The 25389-nt window shown below is 39.3% G+C and overlaps 2 protein-coding genes across 2 annotated transcripts in view; both read right to left on the bottom strand.

The window, feature by feature from the left end:
* LOC141438777 (uncharacterized) overlaps positions 1-25389 on the bottom strand; it is a 324060-nt gene that overhangs the window by 256604 nt on the left and 42067 nt on the right. The gene's annotated exons all lie outside the window — the stretch shown is intronic.
* LOC141438771 (uncharacterized) lies at positions 23343-25325 on the bottom strand (the record flags this gene model as incomplete). Its single annotated transcript, XM_074102729.1, is given in 1 exon segment — positions 23343-25325. A coding segment is annotated over 1 exon segment (1978 nt), but the record flags the coding sequence as incomplete, so codon positions are not given.

The raw sequence follows: 25389 nt of genomic DNA on the forward strand, positions 1-25389 counted from the left end.
TATCTGAGTTCAACGTACTGGAATCACCGCAAGACAATTCGCATTACATAAACAAAACTGTGTCGAAATCAAATCCATCTGTTCGAGAGCTACGATGCAAGAAAAAGACAGGTCTATAGACAGACAAACATTAGCGTCAACTATAACACCCCTCTTTTGCGTATAATAATAAAGTGCTTGGGCTGCACTCCTTGCGGGTAGAAATGTTATCTGCACATACCTTATCGGCACAGTTAAAAGTTCTAGCGTTATGTGTGTTTGTTCGTTAGTTTTACCGCTGCTGATCCCGGTGGAGAGCAGAGGTCACTAGATATCATATAATGTTTTTGTGTTGGTATGAAGCAACGAGAGACTTTTAGGAAAGGGGAAAAAGGATATTTTTGAAGTCCCTCCAACTATGAATAATAATTCTCTAGAAGCGTAAGATGAAATAAGTTTCTGTTAAAAAAGCGTTTTTTGCTGACTGCACTTTTTGATTCTGTACTTGCATTTTCATCTAACTTAGGTACTTACATGCAATTTTTTTTTATGTGTATACCTACTAAATTTCAAGTCAATCCGACCACTAAAAGTGGGTTAATTTTGACCATTAGCAACTACATTATTGTGTGCCACATTTGAATCCATTGATGCGTGATGGAATAAATAAACATCCAAACCACTTTTGCACAAGCTGTTGCCTGCGGCTGCCCCACGGAAACTATCCTGTTGTTCGGGATAAAAACTATTCTAAAGTGTTACATACATACAACTAATAATATAAATGCAATAAAGTCAAAAAGAATAAGAGTGCCAACCACAAACGGCTATTTTTCAGCTTTGGTCAAAGTCCACCTCTTTGCCGTTTTTATGAAAATCTTGGCTTTCAGCTTAACATGACCATTTTAATTTAACTAACATTTAAAAAGAGCGGAACTCTTCTGTAATTACAAAACTGATAACATTTTAAATTAAAGTATTCAACCACGTAAAGAAGAAAGTTTCCTGGAATCTTCCCGCTAATTTATCAAAATTACGGAAACACTTTGCATTCGGATTGTCTGCACGAGAGATGGGCAGAGTTTGTCGCGAGTAATGAAGAAGCCAGGCAGAAGCAACGAGCGGTGAATGTGCTGTGGGCTGCAGTAGAACTGGCATGCATGTGGCAAAAGCAAGAAGGCGATTGGGTAGATTCGTAGGTAAAAAATAAGTTTTTTCACCTACACTTCATAAAAGTTTTTTTTTATACCACGTCGGTGGAAAACAGGCATGCGGCACGCCTGATGTTAAGCAATTACCGCCGCCTAGAAACGCTTGCAACACCCGAAGTATCACTCGCGCGTTGTCGTCCCTGCATAAACCTTTTATACCCTTTTGAAGACCTCCATGCTGTAACTCGCTGGGAAAACCACGACAGGTAGTTCATTCCACAATTTAAGTGTTCTATGGAGAAAACACCTTTTGAACCGAACGGTACGCGACCGTTGTGACTCCAACATGTGGGGATGAACTCCCTGTCTATGGCGAGCGGTGCGATTCTAGAAAGTTGCTGTAGGCATCATGTCAAAGAGTTCTTCAGAACACAGTCCGTTATAAAGGCGGTAGAACACGCAGAGAGAGGCGAAGTCTCTCCTGAAACTCAACGGCTCTAAACCGCATGTAAGTTTTTTTTGCTGACTTTACTTTTTGTTCACTGTACTTGCATTGTCACCCAAATTACATTTGCATACCAAATTTCAAGTCGACGCCATTAACCGTTGAAGGGTATATCCTGCGAAGACGATCTTGGCCGGACTACCAGAATGTCACTACCAGATTATTGTATTGTCACGCAATTTACATAAGAATGCCAAATTTCTAAACAATCCGACTTCTAGAAGTGGGTCAAATTTAACTTGCAAGATTTGACCCGCACATACATACATAAATGTACGTACATACATTGCAAGTTAAATAAAAGATTTTAAAAAACTATTTAGTCCGAAAGTTAGATTATCAGAATATATTGGAAACGTTTTTTTCCTTGCAAACGAGCAAGTGGGTCTCCTGATGGTAAGAGATCACCACCGCCATAAACATCTGCAACACCCCTGTTTGTCAATGAAACGAAAAATGACAAGGATGAAGCGCGTCAGTTTTGGTGTAAGGAGTCGTGACGTCACGCTGGGCGCCATTTTGAGCGGGTGAGTCTTCACATTTTTTTCTTTTTAACTTATTTTTTCTTTTGTAAAAACAAAAAATTGTGAGGAAGAAAAAATAAGTTTACGATATTTTTTGGTAACTGACAACTAATTAGAATTTTTAGTACACAGCCGATTCAACGTACGTTAGGTACTGTGTCTGAACGTTAATAGGCGCCAGCTTAAATCTACAAGATTTTAATTAAGTGAACGGAAACCCGAATTAGTTGTCTCAAAATCGAGAGTAAAGTCGCGTTTAAACTATTTTTTAAATTAGATTTTGTGTGATTATTTGCCTTATTATATGCTCAGTGTAACAGTAACGAATACAAAATATGCTATTTAAGTGTTTTGCGAAGTTGCGTACTATTTAGATAATTTAATGATCTATCTGACATTTAATTTTCTTCTAAAAATGGCTAAACGCAACTGACAAATACTAAAATTATAAATGATAACCAGTTGAAATCAAGTTTTAGTATCAACAATTATTGACTTAGCAAGACATTTTTTTTTATTCGACTGGATGGCAAACGAGCAAGTGGTGGTTATTTAATGAAATTATTAAGGTATTAAAATATAAATACATTAAAGTGATTCCAAAAAATACAGTTGGGGTATTAGAGGTTTTCAGTATACTGGGATAACAGGGTGATTTCTAGAGTGTAACTGGCACAGCTCACGCTATACATTACCATTGCATTGTATGTAGGAAAAACAGAATATATAACGACTAGCTTTTGCCCGCGACTTCGTCCGCGCGTACTTTAAGTTATATGGGCATATGTTTTAATTAACCCCCGTTATAATTGTGACATTTGTATCTGTGTGCATAGCGAAGTACTGCCGTAAACGATAGGTAACAGTTTACTAAAGTACTTCGCTACAAACAACATTTTTTATCAGTTTTGAAGCTAGTTTATGAAAAGTTTTATGCAAAGCACGAGAGTAAATTAATTATCTCGTGTGCTTCCGGCGAGAACCGAATCTTACTCTAGAACCCGAAGTATACAGGTATTCGAAATTGCACTGTAGGTACATAATATTTTATAAATTAGGTAAAAGATAAATATAAACGAATAATCACACAAAAATTACGCTTATATTAATATTATTGATTTTATTATGCACAACCCGATGAGTAATTTTTAAGTAAGGTACAACTGCATAATTATTTGCATATCAATTTAATTTCCACATTTTATGTGTACTGTTTGTAAGAAAAACCCCCTCCCTTATTGAAGTCGCCAACACCATACGGATCATTTTAAATTTCATTTTAAATTGTGACCAGCCATATTTTTACTCTAGAAATAAGGAAGTCTCATAGAAACTCCCCCTAATAAGTCGAAAGCTACTTCTTCTTTCTTTGTCTTTGCCTACGCAGATAATTTTTATTTTTAATCAGGACCCTGTAAGTATACCAATTTTGAGAAAATTTCCATACAAACTTTACCCCCCATTTTAACCTTTTAGGGGGGCATTTTACTTACACAGATAATTTTGAATTGTAGTTGAGAACTTAAACACCTATTTTCTTACTTCTAAGTCCAGAAATGAGAAAATTCCATATAAACTTCACCCCCCTATTTCACCCCCTTAAGGGATGAGTTTCTAAAAATCCTTTCTTAGTGCTCACTTACATCATAAATAAAACCAACCCCTATACAAATTTCAAGTTTCTAGGCCAGCGGTTCGGGCTGTGCGTTCTATGATAGTAGTAAGTCAGTCAGTCATTCAGTCTTCTTCTTCTTTTATATATATATATATAAAATATGATAAGATTTGTCATATAGAAACGAACTCAAATATGTATGTTTCTTTTATGATGTGATGTACAAAAACTGTTTATAAAAGGCCTCGGGAGTAGATCTAGATAATAACTCTTCCGCGGCACAGCAACTCGCAAGTGCTCGTCATTTGTCAGCGGCACCATCGCAGTGAACAGCACTGTGTCCACTGTCACCCGTCCCATAAATCCAAAGCTCCCGTCATATCTCCCCCTTCCCACTACAACCCTTACTTGTTTGTAACGTAAATTAAATTTTTATCGCTGCACACTCCATAAAGCAACGTTTTTATATTATTCTCGCTTTGTTTCTGTAAATTACTCTAATCTAGCCCGCGGCTTTTATTCGCCGCTTTTAACGGGGCCTTTTAATTTTTTTTATGGCTAACTAAGTTTGTGCTTGACGCGCGTTGATAATTTTTTGGGGCGGAAATGTTGGCGCGTTTGTTGCTGCCGTAATTTACGTGAAAAACAGGTGGAAAAATGCTAATACAATTTACACTGCAATGGGGATTAACGCTGCTGTAAAGGCAGCTGCTGCATAGGTAATATTTACGTTTGAATGTTGGAGATTATTGAAATTAAGTTGTTTGAGTGACCCGGAATTGTTTGGTTTTTATTATTTGATATGCATAATGTTCATACAGCAGCTGTAATAAGATAAGACACACACTCTGTGACAATTTCAATTATTGTCTACCACTAATGGTTCAGAAAATATATCAGACAGTTGCCAAACAGATAGCAGATCCGTAGTAATAGCTAGAACTAAATCTTTATTTTGTTAATTCATTATTTAAAACATAAACCAAAACAAGACTCAACTAGTTACCTACTAATAAATACACTCACCGCACTTGATTCAACTACCCTACAGGTTGATCATAACTACATAATACATTGTTTCTACCATCGAGCCTTAATTGGCGAGTCGATTCATCTCCATCCTATCATCGAGTTATGAGTCGTTGCGAACAAGCGTGGATGGCTGAGTGGCGAGGGTGCAACAAAACAAATTGCAAAAACAATACCTCGATAGTAACGATTGTTCGGTACACCCTTTCTGTGTAATTGATTTTTGGGATATTATGTTCAGAGTGAAATGAACCTTGGTTTTAAACGAATCTAGTAAATTCGTGAAGTTTATCCAAATAAAAAAACTTATCGAATTTATCAATTTTTTTATTTATTTATTCCTGTAACGCATTGCAAAATGAGGAGTAGCGACGTAGCTATTGACTGACTCCAGGGTTTATACTCTGTCGGTACTCTTCAAGACCGCACTCCCGGATCCTGAAAGTAATAACTCTCTTTCCTCAAGTTTAACTCTCCTAAATGGTTCCAACGGAAGACCAGCGTCAGCCGCAAGGTTGACATCATGCTGAGTTGGGACCATTTCGTGACAAAATTTGTCTTTATTTCCTTTTTTCTTTTTCTTTAATTTGTAAAATGTCACGAATAAATGTTTTTCTTTCTTTCTCTCTTTAATATGTGCAAAAATGGAGTTTTGAAAAATTATACCTCCAGAAAAGCATTTTGCATAAGCTTAAAATTTAAACAATTAAAAAAAACGACAAACTATGTCATCTTTAACCATTTATTAGTCACGTTATAACCTTGTATTTGTATCGTCTGCATTGTCCCTCACAAGCTTTTTCTTTATCGCCTTCTTGTTGCTTTCCTAATTGTGACTAGTGGTGTTCTAATCTTTTAAAATTTTAAATTTATCGTTTACAAGTGTCCTAGCTTCTGGTAAACAATTCAAACGATCCTGTCTTGACCAAGACCTCGTCTTATTTTTCTCGTCGTGTCGGACCCGCATCCTATCATAATACTTCACAATTATGAACTGAACTTCATCTAACAATTCTTCCCTGTAGCATAAACTGTGATCGCGACCCTTAAACCCGTGAACAAAAGTTCCCAAAGCTCAGCAAGTTTGCGACAGTCAGAGCTTTTGCGGCCCGCGGCCCGCAGTTCTAATTTACGGGGCTCCTGTTGGCGGCGCTGTAAGCCAGTTAACACTGTGAACTGTGTAACGAAGCTTAAGTTTAAGATGTAAGTCTTAAATTTCAAGTCGGCGCATACCAAGCATGACAACAGAAAGTGAAAGAACTAAAACAATTAGTTCGTTCACCCGCAACCTTAATATCATGCTAACGTGTGTTAGCATGGTGCGTTCACCAAGTAGTAGTGTTGCTCTGAAAATAAGCTCTGGTTGAGTTTGAAGCGCATCAATGTAGTGTGGTAATAGATGGGTTTGTGTGATCTGTGTGTTCTTACAGTGTAGAGGTGGAGGAACTGCTTGAATACACATTTCTTGCATAAACTTAGCTATCATAAGGTTGCGGGTGAGTAAAGTATTTTTTTATAGTTCTTTGGTTATTTGTTTATTTATATTGGTAACAGCTACAAATTTCTGCAACACCAATCCAAAATCAACTACACTCGCAAAGAATATGACTAAACCACCAGTTCAGTGCCCCAATCATCAGCTAAACGGTAACAATTGAACTAATTGTCGCGACCAGCAAATTAGCGCTTCATTAGCCTGCACTCGCTGGAATCACAGAGCGATTAAACTGCACTTTGCTGAACGGTAACAGCTGTTAACTTAATTCAGTGTGTCAGTAATACGTACTAACTACTGAACTTATAATAATGGAGAATATAAATCTGAAGCCAGTTACAAACACGGGGTGCAAATATGGCTGAAAAGCTATAAGTATACATATTTGTTTTAGTCGGCTGCTTTATTCCTTTGCTTAGACTGTTTTGCGTCTGACTGCGTCGCTCGAGTTGATTGTTTAAAAAATGAGTTATTACAGAGCTTAGGGATTCAAAAAGGATTACAATTATAGTGTTTATAGAAATTAATCACTAAAAAAATTAATGTGTTTATTATATGTGCGCCAAATTAAATAATTCTTTTTTTGATGTGTTCATTATTGTCACAACAAGGTGTATATAAAGAAAAATAAAAAAAAACAACGGAAAGATGAATTCTAATAGTGATTAATTCTAATTAATTCTAATAGTGGAGAAAAAACATCTCGTATTTTTTTCTATAATATAATAGACCTTTTTTAAAAACCGCCAGGTCATATGAATCTTCTTCACAATTCCAAATAAAAACAAAAAGCTTTTCATCGAGCAAGCGTATATTGTTATACAGTGTGTATGACAAGATCGTGACCGGTATACTGTTTATTTTTAAAATGGCACACATTAAAAAAAAGTACTGGCTGAATAGCATGGTCTTTAACGTACAATGCTCTGTAAAAATAAAATAAAAAACTTGACAGTTTCCAGCCAAAAGCACATTTTCCAAAATAGGTGCCGCGTATGCTACACGATACAAAGCAGTGTTCCTCTGTTTACATCTGAAAGGACCCAAAATGTCTCGCGATCGGGCCGCTAAGTACATGAATAAGTCGAAGGCGTTTGTGAACAAGTGGGTGAAAAGATACTCGGAAACAAAAAACGTCGACGACTTACCAGAACGCGGGAAAACAAATCAACCTCTTCTGCAGAGAATAAGTGGATTTTACAAATATTTATGAAAAATCCACTATAATCTTTGCGTTCTGGGCAAGAAATGTTAAAGAAATATGGTTTATCTATATCTATAGATACAATACGAAGACGTTTGATGGAAAATGGATTCAAATATCGAAGTACTACAAAGAAACCGCTCCCTTACTTAATAACACACGGGAAAGAGACTGCCATTGGCGAGTAAAAACAAAAACCGGATAGGAACAATATAATATTTTCAGATGAAGCTTCATTTTGGGCAGCTAATAACTCGACTAGGGCTTGGTCTACGGCTGATAACCGATTGCTCGTGCGGACCGTGAAACACCCAGTAAAGGTACATGTTTGGGATGCTTCTCAAAACAGGGTTTGGCCTTTTACCCTTGTTCACTGGTTCACTGGATGCCCTAAAAATTTCGAAAATTTATGAAAAGGCATTGTTACCTTCCGCTAAGAAGATGTTCTTAAGGCATAATGCTTCATGGATCCTGCAAGAAGATAATGACCCTAAACACCCAAGTCGGGTTTGTACTGCGTGTAAGGCCGAAAATGGCATCGATGTTTTGGGTTGGCCCTCAAAATCACCCGATGGCAATCCAATAGAAAATGTCTGGGCGTGGATGAAGCTGAGATTACGAGGAAAAAATACTGTTAGCGTTGCTGATCTATCTCGAGAACTGAAGTCCATATGGAGGTCTTTACCTCGCAGTTACGCTGAAAATGTAGTTGAAAGTATGCCTCAAAGATGCCAAGCGACAATAGACAATTTAGGAGACTGGACAACTTATTAAAAATAAAGCATAAAAGTGTAATAAATTAACTATATAATTATAGTATTTCGCATCATAATTCTTTTCTTTTTAGAAGTTTTACCAGTCACGCTCTTATCATACATAGTGTAAATAAAATATTGAAAATTAGTGCTTGACTTAAATATTGCTAGAAGTATCAACAAATCAATGTATCTAACACACCTTAATTTACGATCTCCTCTGCATCATTTTATAATAAGTTTCACAGGTAAATTTACATCAATACATCCGTCCTTGTGCTAAACGAATACTTACAAAAATAAAGCTGCTCAGTGCCATGCCAACTCACTTCACCCCCTACGCTTTCCCCTATCCCCCCATATAATACATTTAAACAATAAACTAGAGATGATATCCTCGGCTGTATGTAAATGAGAGAGTGCGAAGGCAGGGATTTACATACAATGCGATTGAACTACTCCCCACTTCGGTTATAGACTGATTTGTACAGTCGTATTTCCATTTGCATGGAAGAATGGAGTCGATATATTATGACAAAACTTAGGAGTTATGGTCTTCAATAACTTTCGGCCTTTTTGTATTACAATCTTGGCGGTACACTTTCTCATGCGGGTAGAACACTTTTAAAAACTGTTCTTATATGTTTGATTTTTTAACAGTTGTTTGCTTGAGGCGTTGATTCAGGCGTCAGTTCACTTAAAAAAACACGTTTTTTGCATCACTTTTTTAAATTACCATGCTATGTTCCATTCATCATCTTCATCATCATGACAGTCATACGACGTCCACTTTTAAGCAGGCCTCCACAGTATACCTCTAGTCGCTTCGGTTGGGAGCGGCCTGTATGCAACGTGAACCCCCTGTTTTAACCAAGTTTTCCGTCTATCTCTTTGGTGGATATCCTGAACTGCGTTTGCCAATCCGGGGTATCCATTCGAAAAAATTTGGCCCCAGTGGCCAGCTGTTCTCCATACTATATGACTGCCCATTACCACTTGAATGAGCTAATTTGCTAGACTATGTCAGTAACCTTCGATCTTCTCCATATCTCATTATTTCTGTACTCATCTCACTCGTATCTTCTCATTTAATTAATATGTACTCTTATGTAGCAAAGTGATATGTTATCTGTGTTATATAAGATTCCAGAGCACACATCCATAATTGCACTCTATGTACAGTTGCTGCATTCGCCGCTGAATGCGGGCGACCTCATTAAGAGAATTAACGCGTCTCCGACCGCCTTGCCTTTGTCATTCATGAGAATAAGATAGGACAAAAAACGTAATACAGTTCGAGGTTTTTAAAGCTGCGACAGTGACTTCATTTACACAGGAGACGGTGTTCATTAAAGTTTTGTAAAGTGATGTTCTAGTTACGAAAGAAGCACCAGACAAAATTAATGCCAGCTTAATGGTTCGCAAATAAAATCGTGGAAAGAGCCATAATAATATTGAACTTCAAACTTTCAGACTATTGTAATTATTGTTAAAAATACAGCTGGGACTTATTATTAATTATGACGGTACATTGCTAAAATTACTCTCCCCCCAGATATTTTGAGTGTTGTGTGTCGGAGCAAATAGACGAACAGGTAGCCCAGAGGTCAAAAAATCTGACTATAAAGCCATCGGAGCCGTAAAGTGTTCGAATGGAGATCGCGGATCGGCAAGCGCACCTTAAGACGTCCACCAACGCGGGCTTAAAAGCGCGGGTCCAAGGTAGACGCAGGTTGCTTCCAACCGAAACAACTGGAGGTCTATGGAGGAAGCCTATAATCTAACAGTGGATATCTTACGGCTAATATGATGATGATGTTATGTTTGTTGCTCATCATATTTTCTAATTATTACTGAGTACTGATAAGCCGACTTGAAAATACTCGCATTAAGCCCGCGGAGTGACAGGCATACGCCTATTAATAAAATTTTAATCCCGTTCAGAAACTAAGCGGAAAAACACCTCGAAGTTGTTTTTTAAACTCGAAACATTCTCTTTTGGACGCGCAATAAATTAGCGAGACTCAGCAAATAATCCGAGCGCATATCGCTCGAGTTTACTTTAAAATAAATCACATTGGATCCAACGCGTTCATTGAAACGAGAATACCTTTAAACTCGCTGCTTGAGAATTCTGTACTCTAAGGCTTTTGGTGTACATTTAAAATTCAATTGTTTTCAAAAGTAAAAGTTGAAGACGAGGAATTAATATGAAACTAGAGGCGTAATTTAGGAGTCGACTTTGTTTCGATCGGATTCAATTAGACTGGGTTGACGATGGGGGTCAATTCAGGTATTCAATTGAAGGGGGCTGAAACGAGTTCATTGGGTTCGTGATGAATTAAGCGTCAAGCCGAGCAATCAAAGTTCAAAAGCGTTCTTTGAATTTAAAGCCAAATTTAGACCTTCAACAAAAATCGGGCAAGTTGCATTGACGATTTCCATGTTGTTGGCCCTCGCAACGTAATGCAAGTTGCCCGATTTTCCTTGCAGGTACTTGGCTATAAATTCAAAGAACTTAGACTGTTCGGCTTGGCGCCGTCTACCGGTAATCCTAGAAAGAATCTCTTGTATGTAGTTTCACCATTACATCCGTTTTTAACATTACTGCTGTTTTTAATCATCTCTGCATCAAGACAGTTAAACTTTTTACAAGTTCTGTTGTAGCTTGCAACGTCCGCGTGTAATAAAATTGTAGTTTCAAAATTTTCAACCATTTTCTGGGATCTGATTGAGCTACATAAAATTTGACATAATTGTGTAAGTATGATGACAATACAATAATCTTGTATTAAAATTTAGGTGGTCTTGCGAAGATCCCGCAGAATGGAATTCTTCAACGATATATTGTATCGACTTGTTTGATATGAGTATTATTATGTGATTTTGATGACAATGCAAGTACAGTCAATAAAATATACAGTTAGTAAAATAGCTTGTTTTAAAAAGGTTCTTTTGCAAGAACTTATTTCAGGGAACTGAAAACATCCAACAGGCGAGGTTGGGATTAAACGACCCTCCCACCTGGGGTGCAAAGTTCGACTCCCAGCACTTTATAGCGAAACATTCCCAACTTCTTTAAATTGGGCAATAAATTGTAAATTAAATAAAAGGCAACGTGGCCGCAGCCAATAAAGCCGAATTACGGGAACATTAAAATACTTGGGTGCTTAATAACAATTACCAAGTTTGTGGTACACGCACTTCAACTGCTTTATGGCCTTGCAGGCGCGTTACGCCAGATCAAGTAATCTTGAGCGGTATTTAAGTAATGAGGTAATTTTGAGCAAGCAATACAGGGGAAATATAGAAGTATGTGCTCGGGGTTTATCTACGGGATCGAATCAGAAATAAGGAGGTACGAGAAACGAGGGTCACCGACATAGCGAAGGGAATTAGCTCGTTGACGTGGCAATGGGCAGGCCTTACAGCACGGTGAATAGATGGCCGCTGGGGCCGAAAAGTTCTTAAGTGAAGACCGCGGGTCAGCAAGCGTAGCGTAGGACGGACGGATGACCTGGTTAAAGTCATAGGTTCACAGTGGATCCCGCTTCCAACCGAAGTAACTGGAGGTCAATGTGGGAGGCATAGGTATCCAAAAGTGTACGTTCTACGGCTGATATGGTTTGACATAATGAGCAGATGACAATTCTGGCTTCCATGTGCCATTGTTTTAAGAAAGTTCTGAAACCCGAGTCCATGGGCGACGGTGACTGCTCTCCATGAGGTGACTCAGCCTTGTTTGTCCTCTATAAATAAAATCGTGAGTTGTGAAATTAAACAGTTTGGCAAATGAAACATTTGAGAATAAAACTAGTGTATCGCCGAAAAGACCGAAAACAGTATATTCAAAAGTACCCCTATAAGAACTGGTGCATTTTCTTTGTCTAATGAGTCTACTTCTGTGAACGGTTGTGCGGCGACCGGACGATATTTCACGGTTATCGGACGCTCCTCCGGCGCCGGCGCGCCGGATACCGGTGAGTTACTTACTCCAGGCCACAGTTCATGACTATCCATCAGAAAGAGCCTCGAAGTTTCACGTAGTTTTAAATTTGATTAGAGTTCTATAGTTCTAGATTAAGCAGCATTAAGAAAAAAAAACCAGCCAAGTGCAAGTCGGATTCGCGCATGAAGGGTTCCGTACCATTATCTATAGGTACAACATTAGACATTAGCAAAAAAAAGGTAAATTGCGGTTTACGATTTATGACGTATTAAAAAAAACTACTTAATAGATCTCGTTCAAATCAATTTTCTGTGGAAGTTTGCATGGTAATGTACATTATATTTTTTTTTTTAGTTTTATCTTTCTCCTATTTTAGAAGTGACACACATTTTGCCACTTTGGAAGTGACTCTCGCGCAAACTAATCAGTTAAGAAAAAAATGATAGTAGAAACCTCAATATCATTTTTGAAGACCTATCCATAGGTACCCCACACGTATGAGTTTGACGAAAAAAAATGTTTAGTTTCAGTTCTAAGTATGGGGAACCCCCAAAATGTATTGTTTTTTTTTCTATTTTTGTGTGAAAATCTTAATGCGGTTCACAGAATAAATCTACTTACCAAGTTTTAACAGTATAGTTCTTATAGTGGCTGTGACATACGGACGGACAGACAGACAGACATGACGAATCCATAAGGGTTCCATTTTTTTGCCATTTTGGCCTAAAAACCCTAAAAAAGTGGTTCGAGCTGCACATATGGCCTTTCAAGCAGTGGATCGCGGGTTCAAGCCCGAGCCCGCCCTGTTTTTTTCGGAATTTATGTGCGAAATTTGATTTGAGAGGATGCCTGTGCGCAGAAGTGGAATGATACGATGATTTATATCCAACCTATATATTCTGAGATGGTGATGATGATGAAATGAGGTGATTAATTTAGGGTGTACCTATTGTTTTAAGGATCGTTCCGAGAGGAAGTCTGTGCCTGCAAGGTTTTTTGCAGGTGGTAGGACCTTGTGCAAGGTCCGCCCGGATTGCTACCACCATCTTGCTCGCTAATCCCTGCGTGAGTGCTGGCACTGTTGTGCTTAGGCGTGGAGAGTAAGACAACCGGTGAAATTATTGGCACTTGAGGAATCCCATCTTAGGTGTCTAGGTTGGCAACGCATCTCAATCCCCTGGTATTGCAAGTGTCTATGGGCGGTGGTGATCTCTTACCATCAGGCGACCCACTTGCTCGTTTGCCATCCAGTCGAATAAAAAAAAAGTGGGACGTATATAGGCCAAGATGAAGATAATTATGTAGCCAGCGGGCTAAAGATGGAACGCCGTAACTTAACAACAAGTTTTCATTTGCCCATCTTACTCATCCATGAAACTTCGTCCCACATTGTTTAAACACAACCCTTTAAGGGGTGGGTGTTACCTACAAAAATGAGTCGAGGTAATTATTTAGGAGGCAAACTTGTCTTAAAATAATATTAATACCCCTAATACTTTCTTATACACTGACACGGTGCTAAAATAAATCGTCAAATATATAAATCTGAAAATTAAAGCCAAGTTCGATTATATAAGAATGTACGCAGTTTTTGAATTAAAGCTAGGTACTGTTAAAATTAAACACACGGGTAAACTCACGTATCAGTAGTGGAAATATGTCAATGTTTCGAACCAATCCGTGGTTCTTTGTCAAGGTCCGATTCCTTGATAAATAATCTCCAACTCCTTGATAAATGAGTGACCCATGTATTTTATTTTAAGAAAGGTGGTTATCAACTTAACCTAAAAGAGAATTTAGATGGGTATCAAATTTGTAAATAATTCTGAATAGCATCAGATAAATTGTCTAGTTGTCATCAACAAAACCAACTACAACACGTTCAAATATGTCGAGGTCAACCATAATCTTGCCAGTAACCAGTAGATGTTCCTGCGCTCCGACTTCTGGCCGAAGGGTGAATGAGGGCTACGCGAATGAATTCGCCGCTAGAGGCGCTAGTGTAGCGTGAGGTCTCCGAAATGTCAATCTCATAGTTTTTGGGTGAGCTACGCGGTTTATTTATAATAAGATTTTTTTGTGAATATTTTGCATAACCTGAATTAATTATGGTAATTATCATTACGGGCAATGAATGTCTGTGTTTTGAGACAGTTTGTCTTTCGGAAACTTTTGTCCTCCTTTTTTTCCGAACAAAACGGGACTAAAGCAACACTGGTGCTGGATATTTTTATGGTACGGTTTTAAAGTGTTTTAAATATGATTTTTAATCTAAACTTTGTTTAACGCCCGTAATAACAGACTCTGAAAGCCACACTTAAACCTCACGCAACAGTGCGCCATCTAGTGAGACAAAAAACGATAGTCCTCATTGCTGGCGCTCCCTTAATGAGCGACAAAGACAAGATTGAAAAATCCCTAAATTGGTAGTTGTAAGTTTTTTTTTGTGTTTTTTCTCTGTAAGTATAAGTGAATTTTAAAGCGCATTGGTTTTTTACTGTAATGCTGTGATAAGACTATTTTATTGATAAATCCTAATTATCAAACATTTTGGTTTGAAATTGTTAAAAATTTAAGAGTCTAATTTTGAGCTTATGCAAAGCTATTTGCTTTTTGCTTACAGTGTAAAAGACGGCAAGGTAATTACTCAAATATTACATAACTTGTAAATGAAACTAGCCAAATCAAATCTCAAATTTCAATTTATCCTAAGCAAAACCAGAGGGAAGACACATCTTCAAAAAACTTTCGAAAATTAGGGAAAGCTGATGCATACACAAATATGTAAGAAGAAAGAGATAATTGCACAACAGAATAAGAAATATGAATATGAAAAAAGGAACTGCTCAGCTGATCACATGTCAGTTCCATTTTTCTTGAACTTGGCTTGACGCGCTGCCGCGTGGTTAGATCCCTCACGCGTCCCAACCTGCCGTGTTTACACGAGCCCTCGCCCACTCGTGGGCTTAAGTAGCCGAGCACTTCCCACGAGGGCCCAAAGACAAGAGGACATTTCGTTTTTGTTGTGCTTTTAGGGGGACGTAATAGGCAAAGGGAAAAAATATGCAGGTAGCAAAGTTACGATATGAGCGAAGTATAATATCCACGGGCATTTTTTTATTCACTTATACAACGTTGCTTACAATACTTTTTTTTACGACGAGGTGAACTTATTAAATCAAATCCAAAATTAGATAATATAGGTAGGTTTTTTATTACTTATATAATAAGTATGGCAAGCGCAAATAGAAAGTAAATAGGAATAATTGCGTGAGAAATATGAAAATGAGAAAATTAGTCTACGCTACGGTAAACTTGGTTTTTAACCCCCCGAGTGTCTGTGTGTGTGTGTTTGTGTGTGTCTGTCTGTCTGTCTGTGGGACAGTAGCTCTTAAACGGGTGGACCGATTTTAATGCGGTTTCTTTTATTTGAAAGCAGGTTTTCTAGCGATGGTTCTTAGTTATGTTTCATCCAAATTGGTTCAGTCGGTTTGAAGATATTGAACTTTGAAGTGACAAAGTGGGGGTTTCCAACTTTTATAAACTTACATAAAGACCGACTTTTTCACTTCAAAGTTCAATATCCTAAAAACAGCTAACGGCCTAAAAAGAAAGATAACGAAGTTCTAAATAAAATATCATTCACATCTGATCACAGATTACTCAGAGCAAGCTTCACACTAAAGTCTCCAAAACCAAGTAGAAAATCATTCATTTCTCCACCCATAATACCAAAACTAGACACAGAAAAATCCAGTTACATTACAAATCTGCAGAAAAATTAAGTAAACAAACCTTAAATGAAAATGACCTACAAGCCTATTATGATAAATTAGAAAACATAATTATTACTAGTCTGAAAACTATAAACCTAAGCAAAGACGATAAAACAAATTCAGGAATTTTGAGAAAACCACTAAGAACTTAATTAAAAGACGGGTCGGAACTAATTGCAAAGAAAAGAAAATCTATTATTATATTATTTATATTATTATATAAATAAAAATGATCGTAAAATGTGTTGCTAAGCGCAAAACTCGGGAACGCCTGGTCTGCTTTCGCTAATTCTTTTTTTGCCGTGTTCGTTACTATAAGGAGAAAGTTTTTATGGAAGAAAATACAGAAAAATACAACGGGGCGAGGCCGCAGGCAACCGCTAGTTAATTTTATTTTTTCCCTATCAACTCTAAGTACTCTTTATACAGGTTAAAGTTAGACGTTTATTCATCAAACTGACTTCAAACGGGGCCACTTTACTTGCAAATACAACGGTACGAAAAGGTCATCTTCGTATACACCCGAGTAAACATGACTCCACGTGCAAAAGTTTTAACTTAAGACAAGTTTAAACGCCAAGTAATTCTTCAATAAGCCTACGATCTCAGATGATTTTTTTATACGAAAATCATTAATTATTAATCGAGGAACGTTCTCAAGTTAGATTCCGATTTCATTAAACTAATTGGGTTCTCCGACTTGTTTATTTAAAAGGAAATTAGCGAGCTTAGTTGCTTCGTTCGATTTAAATTTAATTTGCTGGAGTAACCCTGGCGACGGAATTTCAAACGTGAAGATATTAAAATTAGGGTTTATTCAGATTGTACCAGGTCCGCCGGTCTCACAAACGTTCTAAGAAGAAAGAAAGTTTTGGTTCCATAATAACACAACCTTACAGTAATAAGAATAAAACAAGCACTAAAACTAATATTAGTATAAACATATCGCTGCTTATCAATTAAAACGGCCCAACTCAAAATCGAACTTTTTCAAGTAGAGCGAATTAAAAATAAACAAATTTAATTTTGGAATATCTTGTATTAAAATGAACTTAAAAACATTCTTCTATGTGCTATTAAGTCCCTTGGTTAATCAAGAATAGCTGCAGTATAAACTTATAATGAAATGGCACATCTTTATAACAATAAAATAATAAAAACAGTGACTACTTTGAGTTAAGTCTTAATATTTTTAATATTATTATGAGCAAGAACGTCACAACTCGTAATACTTACACAGTAATACAAGAATGTATGACAAATAACGACCTATTTGTCTTTAGGTCATGTGATAAAGTAAATTTTATCATGAATAATGTCGTATCAGATTTTGTGCACAAAATATAACATAAATTTCTCTTTAATAACGACCCATCATGTATTGCGCACAAAATTTTACATCAAAATTATTGTCAACAAGGTCTGAACACAACTTCCGACGTCGGAGAAGGTCTAGATTTTGTTTTTAATTGCACATTAACGTTTGCGATACTTTCAATTATTCTCATTAATTACCTTTTATCATAATACAACATCTATTTAAGCATATAAAATCACATTATTATCACGAGATTTATAATATTTACCGTATTAAAGACTTTTTAGTGTATTTTAGAATAAAAAATTGAGTACTTCAAAAACACAACAACATAATTATACTGAGCGGCAAAAAATTTGGCCCTCAAATGTATGCAGAATCGGTAATTTTGTAAGAAGGTGGGCAAATTTTGCGCCGCTGAGTATAATGATAAAACTTGTTACTAATCAAAATAAAATTCTCCAGATAAACAAAATCATCTTCTAGGACATGGAATTTCATCCCGGTCAAGAGTTCCTGTGGGATAAAATTGACTAAAACATCATTATCATCCGTAGGACGTAGGACGTCCACTGTTGGACATAGGCCTCCCCATAGGCTTCCAGTTGCTTCTGTTGGAAGCGGCCTGCATCCACCGTGAACCCGCAGCTTTAACCAGGTCATCCGTCCATCTCGTTGGTGGACGTCCTACGTTGCGTTTGTCGATTCGCAGTCTCCATTCGAGAACTTTTCAGTCCCAACGACCATCTGTTCTCCGTGCTATATGGCCTGCCTATTGCCACTTCAACGAGCTGATTCGCTTGGCTATGTCGGTGACCCCCGTTCTTCTACGTATCTCCTCATTTCTGATTCGATCCCGTAAAGAAACTCCGAGCATAGCTCTCTCCATAGCTCGCTGAGCAACTTTGAGCCATTTATAAGGCCAATAGTGAAGCACCACGTCTCGGATCCATATGTCATCACTGGCAAAACACACTGGACTTTCGTCTTAAGGCTCTTTGGGATTTTGGACGAAAAGACGTTGCGGAGTTTCCCAAACGCTGCCCATCCGAGTTGGATTCGACGATTGACCTCCTCCTCCAAGTTGGACCTACCTAATTGACATACATATACGCGTAAACAACTTCAAGAACCGAACTCTCAACCATAAAAGGGGCAGTCACCACACGGACATTCGACATAAGCTTCGTCTTGTCCATGTTCATTTTGAGGCCTACCCATTGGGAGACTCGATTGAAGCCTTCAAGCATCGTGCTGAGTTCTTCCATCGACTTTGCTGTGACCACAATACCGTCGGCAAATCGAAGGTGCGTAATGTATCGCCGTTGACATTGATGCCTAGTCCTTTCCATTCCGAAAGCTTGAAGGTGTTCTTCAAAGTGGCAGTAAACAGTTTTTGAGATATGACATCTCCCTGTCTTACGCCTCTTTTCAAGGGAATCGCCTTGGAACTCTGTTCTTGTACTCTGACCTCGGACTTAGACTCGGACATAGTAGCGTTTCTATACAAATACATCAACACTTCGATATACAGATAGTCATCGCTGGAGAGTCTCAAGCACTGCCTATGTTTCGACCGAATCAAAGACTTTCTCGTAGTCCACAAACGCTAGACATAGCGGCAAGTTAGACTCTTCGGTCTCCTGTATGACCTGCCGCAGCATGTATGTGGTCTACGGTACTATGGCCTTTTCGGAACCCAGCTTGTTCGGGTTGTTGGAAGTCATCGAGCCTGTGTTCGAGACGATTTACAATGACCATGGAAAACAGCTTATAAACATGGCTCAACAGCGAGATGGTCCTGTAGTTCTTCAATAAGGTGTTATCACCCTTCTAGAAGAACAACTTAACACCACCACGCTCTTGTTCCGTGCTTCTGGCGTTGTACCTTCGAGCAAGACTGAATTAAAGATCCTCTGAAGGATTTTAAGGACCGGTGATCCGCCCGCCTTCAGAAGCTCTGACGGCGTGATTCCGTCCTCACCCGGCGCCTTATTGTTCTTAAGCTGTTTCAAGGCCATCCTTATCACATACAGGCTGATATCCGGGATATTATTCTTATTAATAAATCCGAGAAGACCTTTCTTCTTTTGCTCTGCCACTGCAAGTTTTTGTTGCTAATCATCTCTGAAACCAACCAACAATATTTTAGTTTAACGTGATAGCGTGATAAACTAGTCAATTAAATATAATACTACTAGCTGTTGCCCGCGACTTTGCTCGCGTAGAAACCCTTTATCTCGGAAAATTCGTATTTTCCGGGAAAATAAGTATATATCTTAGGCCTCAAGTTATCTCTGTGCCAAATTTCATCGGGATCGGTTTAGTGGTTTGGGCGTGAAAATGTAACAGACAGACACATAGATAGCGTTACTTTCGCATCTGTATTATTAGTAAAGACTATAACATAGCGTAGTGCCAATGAATAAATAATTGTTTTTCGTAAATAGTGGCTATATTTGCTTTAAATAAACTAGTTATGAGTATGGTCTATGGTGCATAGTGTCCCATTAGCTATTATATCATTTAAGTATGGCTTACTTTATTCGATAGACAGGCATATTTTGCAATGTTAACAATAAAAATCGTTTTCCGTTTCGTAAATATAGGCTAAATTCTACATATGACATAAGTAGTATACTTACTTTTTCATGAAGAATGTTGCACTTCGTAATGTAACACTATTGCAAAAAAAAAGGCACAAATAATTAGCTTCCCTTTTCGTAAAGATGGCTGTATTTTGCGATGCAGCATTATTGCATAAACAATAAGCAACGATCCGCGGGTTATTTCGCGATGTGCCGTTGTTCACCAGAGAATCGTAGTGAAGTTGTCAAAAACCGCGGCGCAACTGGCATGCGGCCGCTCTTACCGATAAAATAGCGTCGAGTTCCAACCAATCACATAACGGCACATTGCTGCCACGGGGTCATTTTTTGAAGTAGCGACTTGGGTGTCTTATTCACGACAAAGTTTAGCTTATTCTCCACGCAGTTTTATAGTTAGTACGAAAATGTAGTATTTTGCAATAGTGACTTATTTTAGATAAGCAGCGATATTACCAAAGAATCGTTGAGTTCTTCCCGGATTCTTCTCAACAGAGTTTTTCCGAACCGGTGTTAGATTTTTTTTGACATTCATAAGTGCTTGTTATAGCCTAAATTGAATAAAGATATTTTGACTTTGACTTGAACTATAAAGAACTAGCTTTTTCCCGCGATTTCGCCCGCGTAGAATTCGGTTATCGCGCGCTGTACCCCTCGGAAACTGTGCATTTTTTCGGGATAAAAAGTAGCCAAGTAGCACTCTCTGGCCCATAAACTATCGCTATGCCAAAAATCACGTCGATCCGTCGCTCCGTTTCGACGTGAACGATGGACACACATACAACACACACACTTCGCATTTATAATATTAGTATGGATTGCTTTGCTCACACGCTACCTTACGATAGCTAACGTCTATGCAACAAAATTGTGTTTTTGCCTCAGATCATTTTGAAGAGCTAGTATTCCAAACAAAATCGAATTACAGCTTACATTTGACATAATCTACAAATTAGTAACTAACTAAGAATCCGGCGAGGTTCAGCTGAAAACCAGCGCTGCAGCTCTGGTTACAGGGCTACGGCACATGCTGAGCCGAGTCCTTTTGGCATCATACTACAGCACAACGTCTCTAATTTTTCTCTTTTCTTCTATTTATGTTTTTACTGTATTTTTGTCGTGATGTAGTGTGTTTTTTTATGTCAATAAATGTTGTGAGAGTTTGAGTTTTAATCCGAAGATTGCGTATCGAAATACGCGCGTCCAACAAGTACTTGGTGGTTGTTCTTGATGAGTTTCTATGGCGACCGGCACTTCGCACCGCCGCTACAGCTCCACGACGTTCACTCTAATTGTTCGCCGCGTTCGTCGCGAACAGAGAGCCGTTAAAACAAACTCTTATTGTTATCGCTTTCACGAACGCCGCCGACGGGAAGTTGCGAATCGGCGCAATTGTAAAACCGTGAACATGATTGTGTGGACGGGAACGATTTTATTAACCGACCGAAAGTCGACGCGTATTTTTTTATGTATGACCATGCATAACTTTTTATAAAGTTTTCTGATTTTTCGAAATGGATCCCATATACATTTGGAAAAAAAAATCTAACTAAGAGAAGGAAAACAGGCGATGATTGATGTTGTTCACTCACTGATTGTATTGTATTGTATTGTGAAACTCCTTATTATACATAAAAACACATGAAAATAACAGAACACAGGATATAAAGATGTACAAAAAAGAAAAATAATACGAATATTACGAAAAAAACCGGCCAAGAGCGTGCCGGACACGCCCGAAATAGGGTTCCGTAGCCATTACGAGAAGGGTAGGTAAGCAAGCACACTATAACGAGATAACGACCTCAAGAAACAACCTTCAGCAGTGATTCAGTTTCGTGATAGTTAAGACTTTTTAGCCAGCTGATGATCTTTTTTTAGCTTGACGAATTTTTTTTTCACACTACTTTTAAAAATGCGTTGATGCACTTCATGCGTCACGTTTTAGGTATTTCTAAAACGGGCTAAGTTGCCGGTTACACTTAAGTATTAGTATAATACGCGTAATCTAATGTTTATTTATAACTTATCTAAACTAACGACTCACGATCGAACCATTACTTAAACTAAGTAGCGCATATTTCAACGAAAATAAAAGAGCAAGTCATAGAAGCATCCTTAGCCAGAATATTCCGGCAAACGACCAAAAACTTCCATACATCATACATCAATAACGCGTCATAACATTCACATCAAAACAGTTAAATCATGGCATAAAGCAGGGTTTAATGGTACTGCTACAGAACAACAAGAATATAGAAATGTCACTAAAGCTAAAACTGACCGTACCTACTGATAACGAAAAAGCCATACTTAATTATCGTCAGAGTGCAAATTTGCGTAACTAGCATTGAATAATTCCACGTATCTGACAAATTAGGCCGATTTCTAATTTTTATTGTATACTAGCTTTTGCCGGCGGCTTCGCCCGTGTGGAATTCGGTTACCGCGTGCTGTTCCCCCGGGAACTGTGCACTTTTCCGGGATAGTAGCCTATGTCACTCTCTGGCCCATAAATTATCTCTACGCCAAAAACACGTCAATCCATCGCTCCGTTTCCACGTGAAAGATGGACAAACAAACAAACACACACTTTCACATTTATAATATTAGTATGGATTTGTTGAAATATATCAAGTATGAAATTAGAACCATCCCCGATTTAGTTATACGAAGTGCTGATGGTTAGTACCCACAAATTTGAATGGAATTCTCGGCCCAAGAGTACCTACGATTTACATTTTGAGCGCTGTTTTTTTTAATGTGTTCTTGTTTTCAACATGACGTGAGTCCATTTCGTGTCACTGTTCTCTTCGCCTGTCTGTCCTTTCTGTAATTGTTTGTCAATGTCACGAACAAATGAATTCTCCTTCTTTCTGCATATAAGTACCTGGGCGACCGAGCTTTAACGGCTAAAACTCGATAATAAGCGTTTTCCCAGAGATAAGACCAAGCTAAACCTACCAAATTTCATCTCGAAATATACCCTCCAACGATTTCTCGACGATTTTTTTGATTTATATACATGTACATATATACAAGAGTTGCTCGTTTAAAGGTATTAGATAGATTAGGTAAGTAAAATAATTCTTAACAGAAAAACGTTGAAAAGGTGACGTATGTAGTAGCGTGAGCGCAGAACTAACTGTGGCGATTCATTCCGGCAGTTTGAGACGCAGATCGAGTTTTCTTGAGACATGGAGCTTGGCGCCGCACCAAATGTGGTGCAAGGCAGACGCAAGAGCGGAGAATTCTATGACAAGCGATTATAACTATTGTGTTCTTAATAATAATGGTTATCAAATAATTAGATCAGTGTTTATTTAACATATTAAGCTGGAATAATTAAATCAACAACACAAAATATACATAGATCAAATAATAGAAAATTAACCTAAACTTATAATATAACCTACAAACTAAGACCTAACTACTTACAACCTAAAAACCACCATTCCGCGTCGTACCCGGCTCAAAGGTGCCCATAATGCCAGCCGCATTTCCCCGCTGTATGGCCAGCGCCACCTGCTGAACCAGGTACGACCCGGAGCGGGGGTCGCAACCCCTGTCCCGTAGCCTACGGCCCAGCTCCCACACCAAAGACTTCGCTTCAGCCCCCCAAGGACCAGCCGTCTCGACCGCAAAAGGCACGAAGTCATACGTTGGCTCCAAAGCTGAGTACTTGAGGTGCTTAGATCGCGCGGCATTCTCAGCCGCGGCTCCAGCTGACCTCGACGTACAACCCAAGTGAGATGGCGCGAAGGTACTCACGCACGTCGCATCCCACAAGAGGCAACGTCCCCTCTGCCAAGGAACCAACGTAAGCCCATCTGGCCTCTTGCCGTCACTACGACTCAACCCCGGAGGCTCCAACACACAGGGCACATTCGCTTGCACCATCGCTCGGCCAATGAGGCCGTTGATGCAGTGATGCCGCGAGAAGCGGCCAGCACACCGCTGACAACTGAGGCCGTGGTGGCCATCCTCCTCCACCATCACCCCACACACACAACGGTGCCGCTCGCATACCTTGCACCCCAACCTCAGTGCTACGGCTATCCTCAAGGAATCATTATCCAGCAAGGTGCCAAGCTGAGGCGATGGTAAAGCATGCAGCCACGCCCCCGCTTCAGGACGAACAACCGCCTTAAGTCGTGCAACATCAGCGACCGAAGCACCACTCACCAACTCCCCACCAATTCGCTCGCACGCAATGTCGTCCCACTGCCTCTGTCTAGCACGATCCACCGGCCACCGATCACCGGCACCTGACAACGACCAAACTGCCAGAGCCTCCGGCACAAAGGGCAAAGGGACCCCACCGCCATTACACGGAAGTATGCGAGCAACAAGGTCCCCCACCCCATGAGCCGAAGCCAAAAACGCAATCAGGCCAACGTCGTGCACGCGCCGCACCCCCAAACCACCACACCTCACAGGAAGGGCCGCCTGACACCATTGAGGATCATCTAGATGGACATTAATGACGCTTTCCAAAGCGCCCCTAATGGTATCGTCGAGCTGCTTAACCTCATCCTCAAACAGCCAAGTAGGAGCCGTTCTCAACAAATACACCATCCGAGGCATGGAAAAGCAATTCCTCAACAGAGTCAAAGCGACATGCGCAGATAACTGTGTAAGGTGCCTTTGGGCCAAAACTAGTGCCTGCCTCTTGGCTTCAAGGGCCGAAGTAACTCCTTCGGGAAAAATCGGCGCACCAAGCAAGTTCAACTCTGCCTTATTCAAAATCTTTATCCCCGGGATCAAAGATTGAAAGCTCTCCAGAGATCCCTCGCTCAACGCCCCGCATGCGTACAGCTCACACTTACCCGAATTAATCTCCAACCCTATCTCCCTTAAAGCAGGCACAAGCTTCTCTAAGTCGGCCAACACCACCTCAGGATCCCCGCCTATTGTGCCATCATCCAGGTACCAAACGTTCAATGGTGAGGCCAAATCTGTGACGATTCCGTGAATCGCGAGGCAAAACACCAACGGCCCCAACGGATCCCCCTGCTGCGCACCCACCTGCGAGGACACCAAACTACCGTTGAAATAAAGGTGACTTGTCTTGTGGTAGCATTGGTGCAGAAAGGGGTATAGTGAAGGGACTTTATTTAGTACTTCCTTCAATATTACATCTCTCTCAACACTGTTAAACGCATTTTTAATGTCAACCTTCACCACAACGGCACCGGCAGCCTCGCCTGTGAATACGAAGGATCGCGTGGCATGTATAGCCGCTTCACAACCCTGAGCCGTACCAAATCCCACCTGCTTAGGTTGGAGATACCCCGTCATCCCGGTACGCACCGCCCTACAGCCCAACTTTGCCGTCAGCCGCCGAAACGTCGACCCCACCGCGATTGGCCTGACTCCTCCATCGCTCTTCGATAAGGCGCACAGAGAAGCTCCATAATAATTTATTTATTTATTTATTCATACAACAAAGATCCACATATTATTGGACAAGTGATAGCGTT

Source organism: Choristoneura fumiferana, chromosome 19 (assembly GCF_025370935.1).
Source record: "Choristoneura fumiferana chromosome 19, NRCan_CFum_1, whole genome shotgun sequence".
Lineage (NCBI taxonomy): Eukaryota > Metazoa > Arthropoda > Insecta > Lepidoptera > Tortricidae > Choristoneura > Choristoneura fumiferana.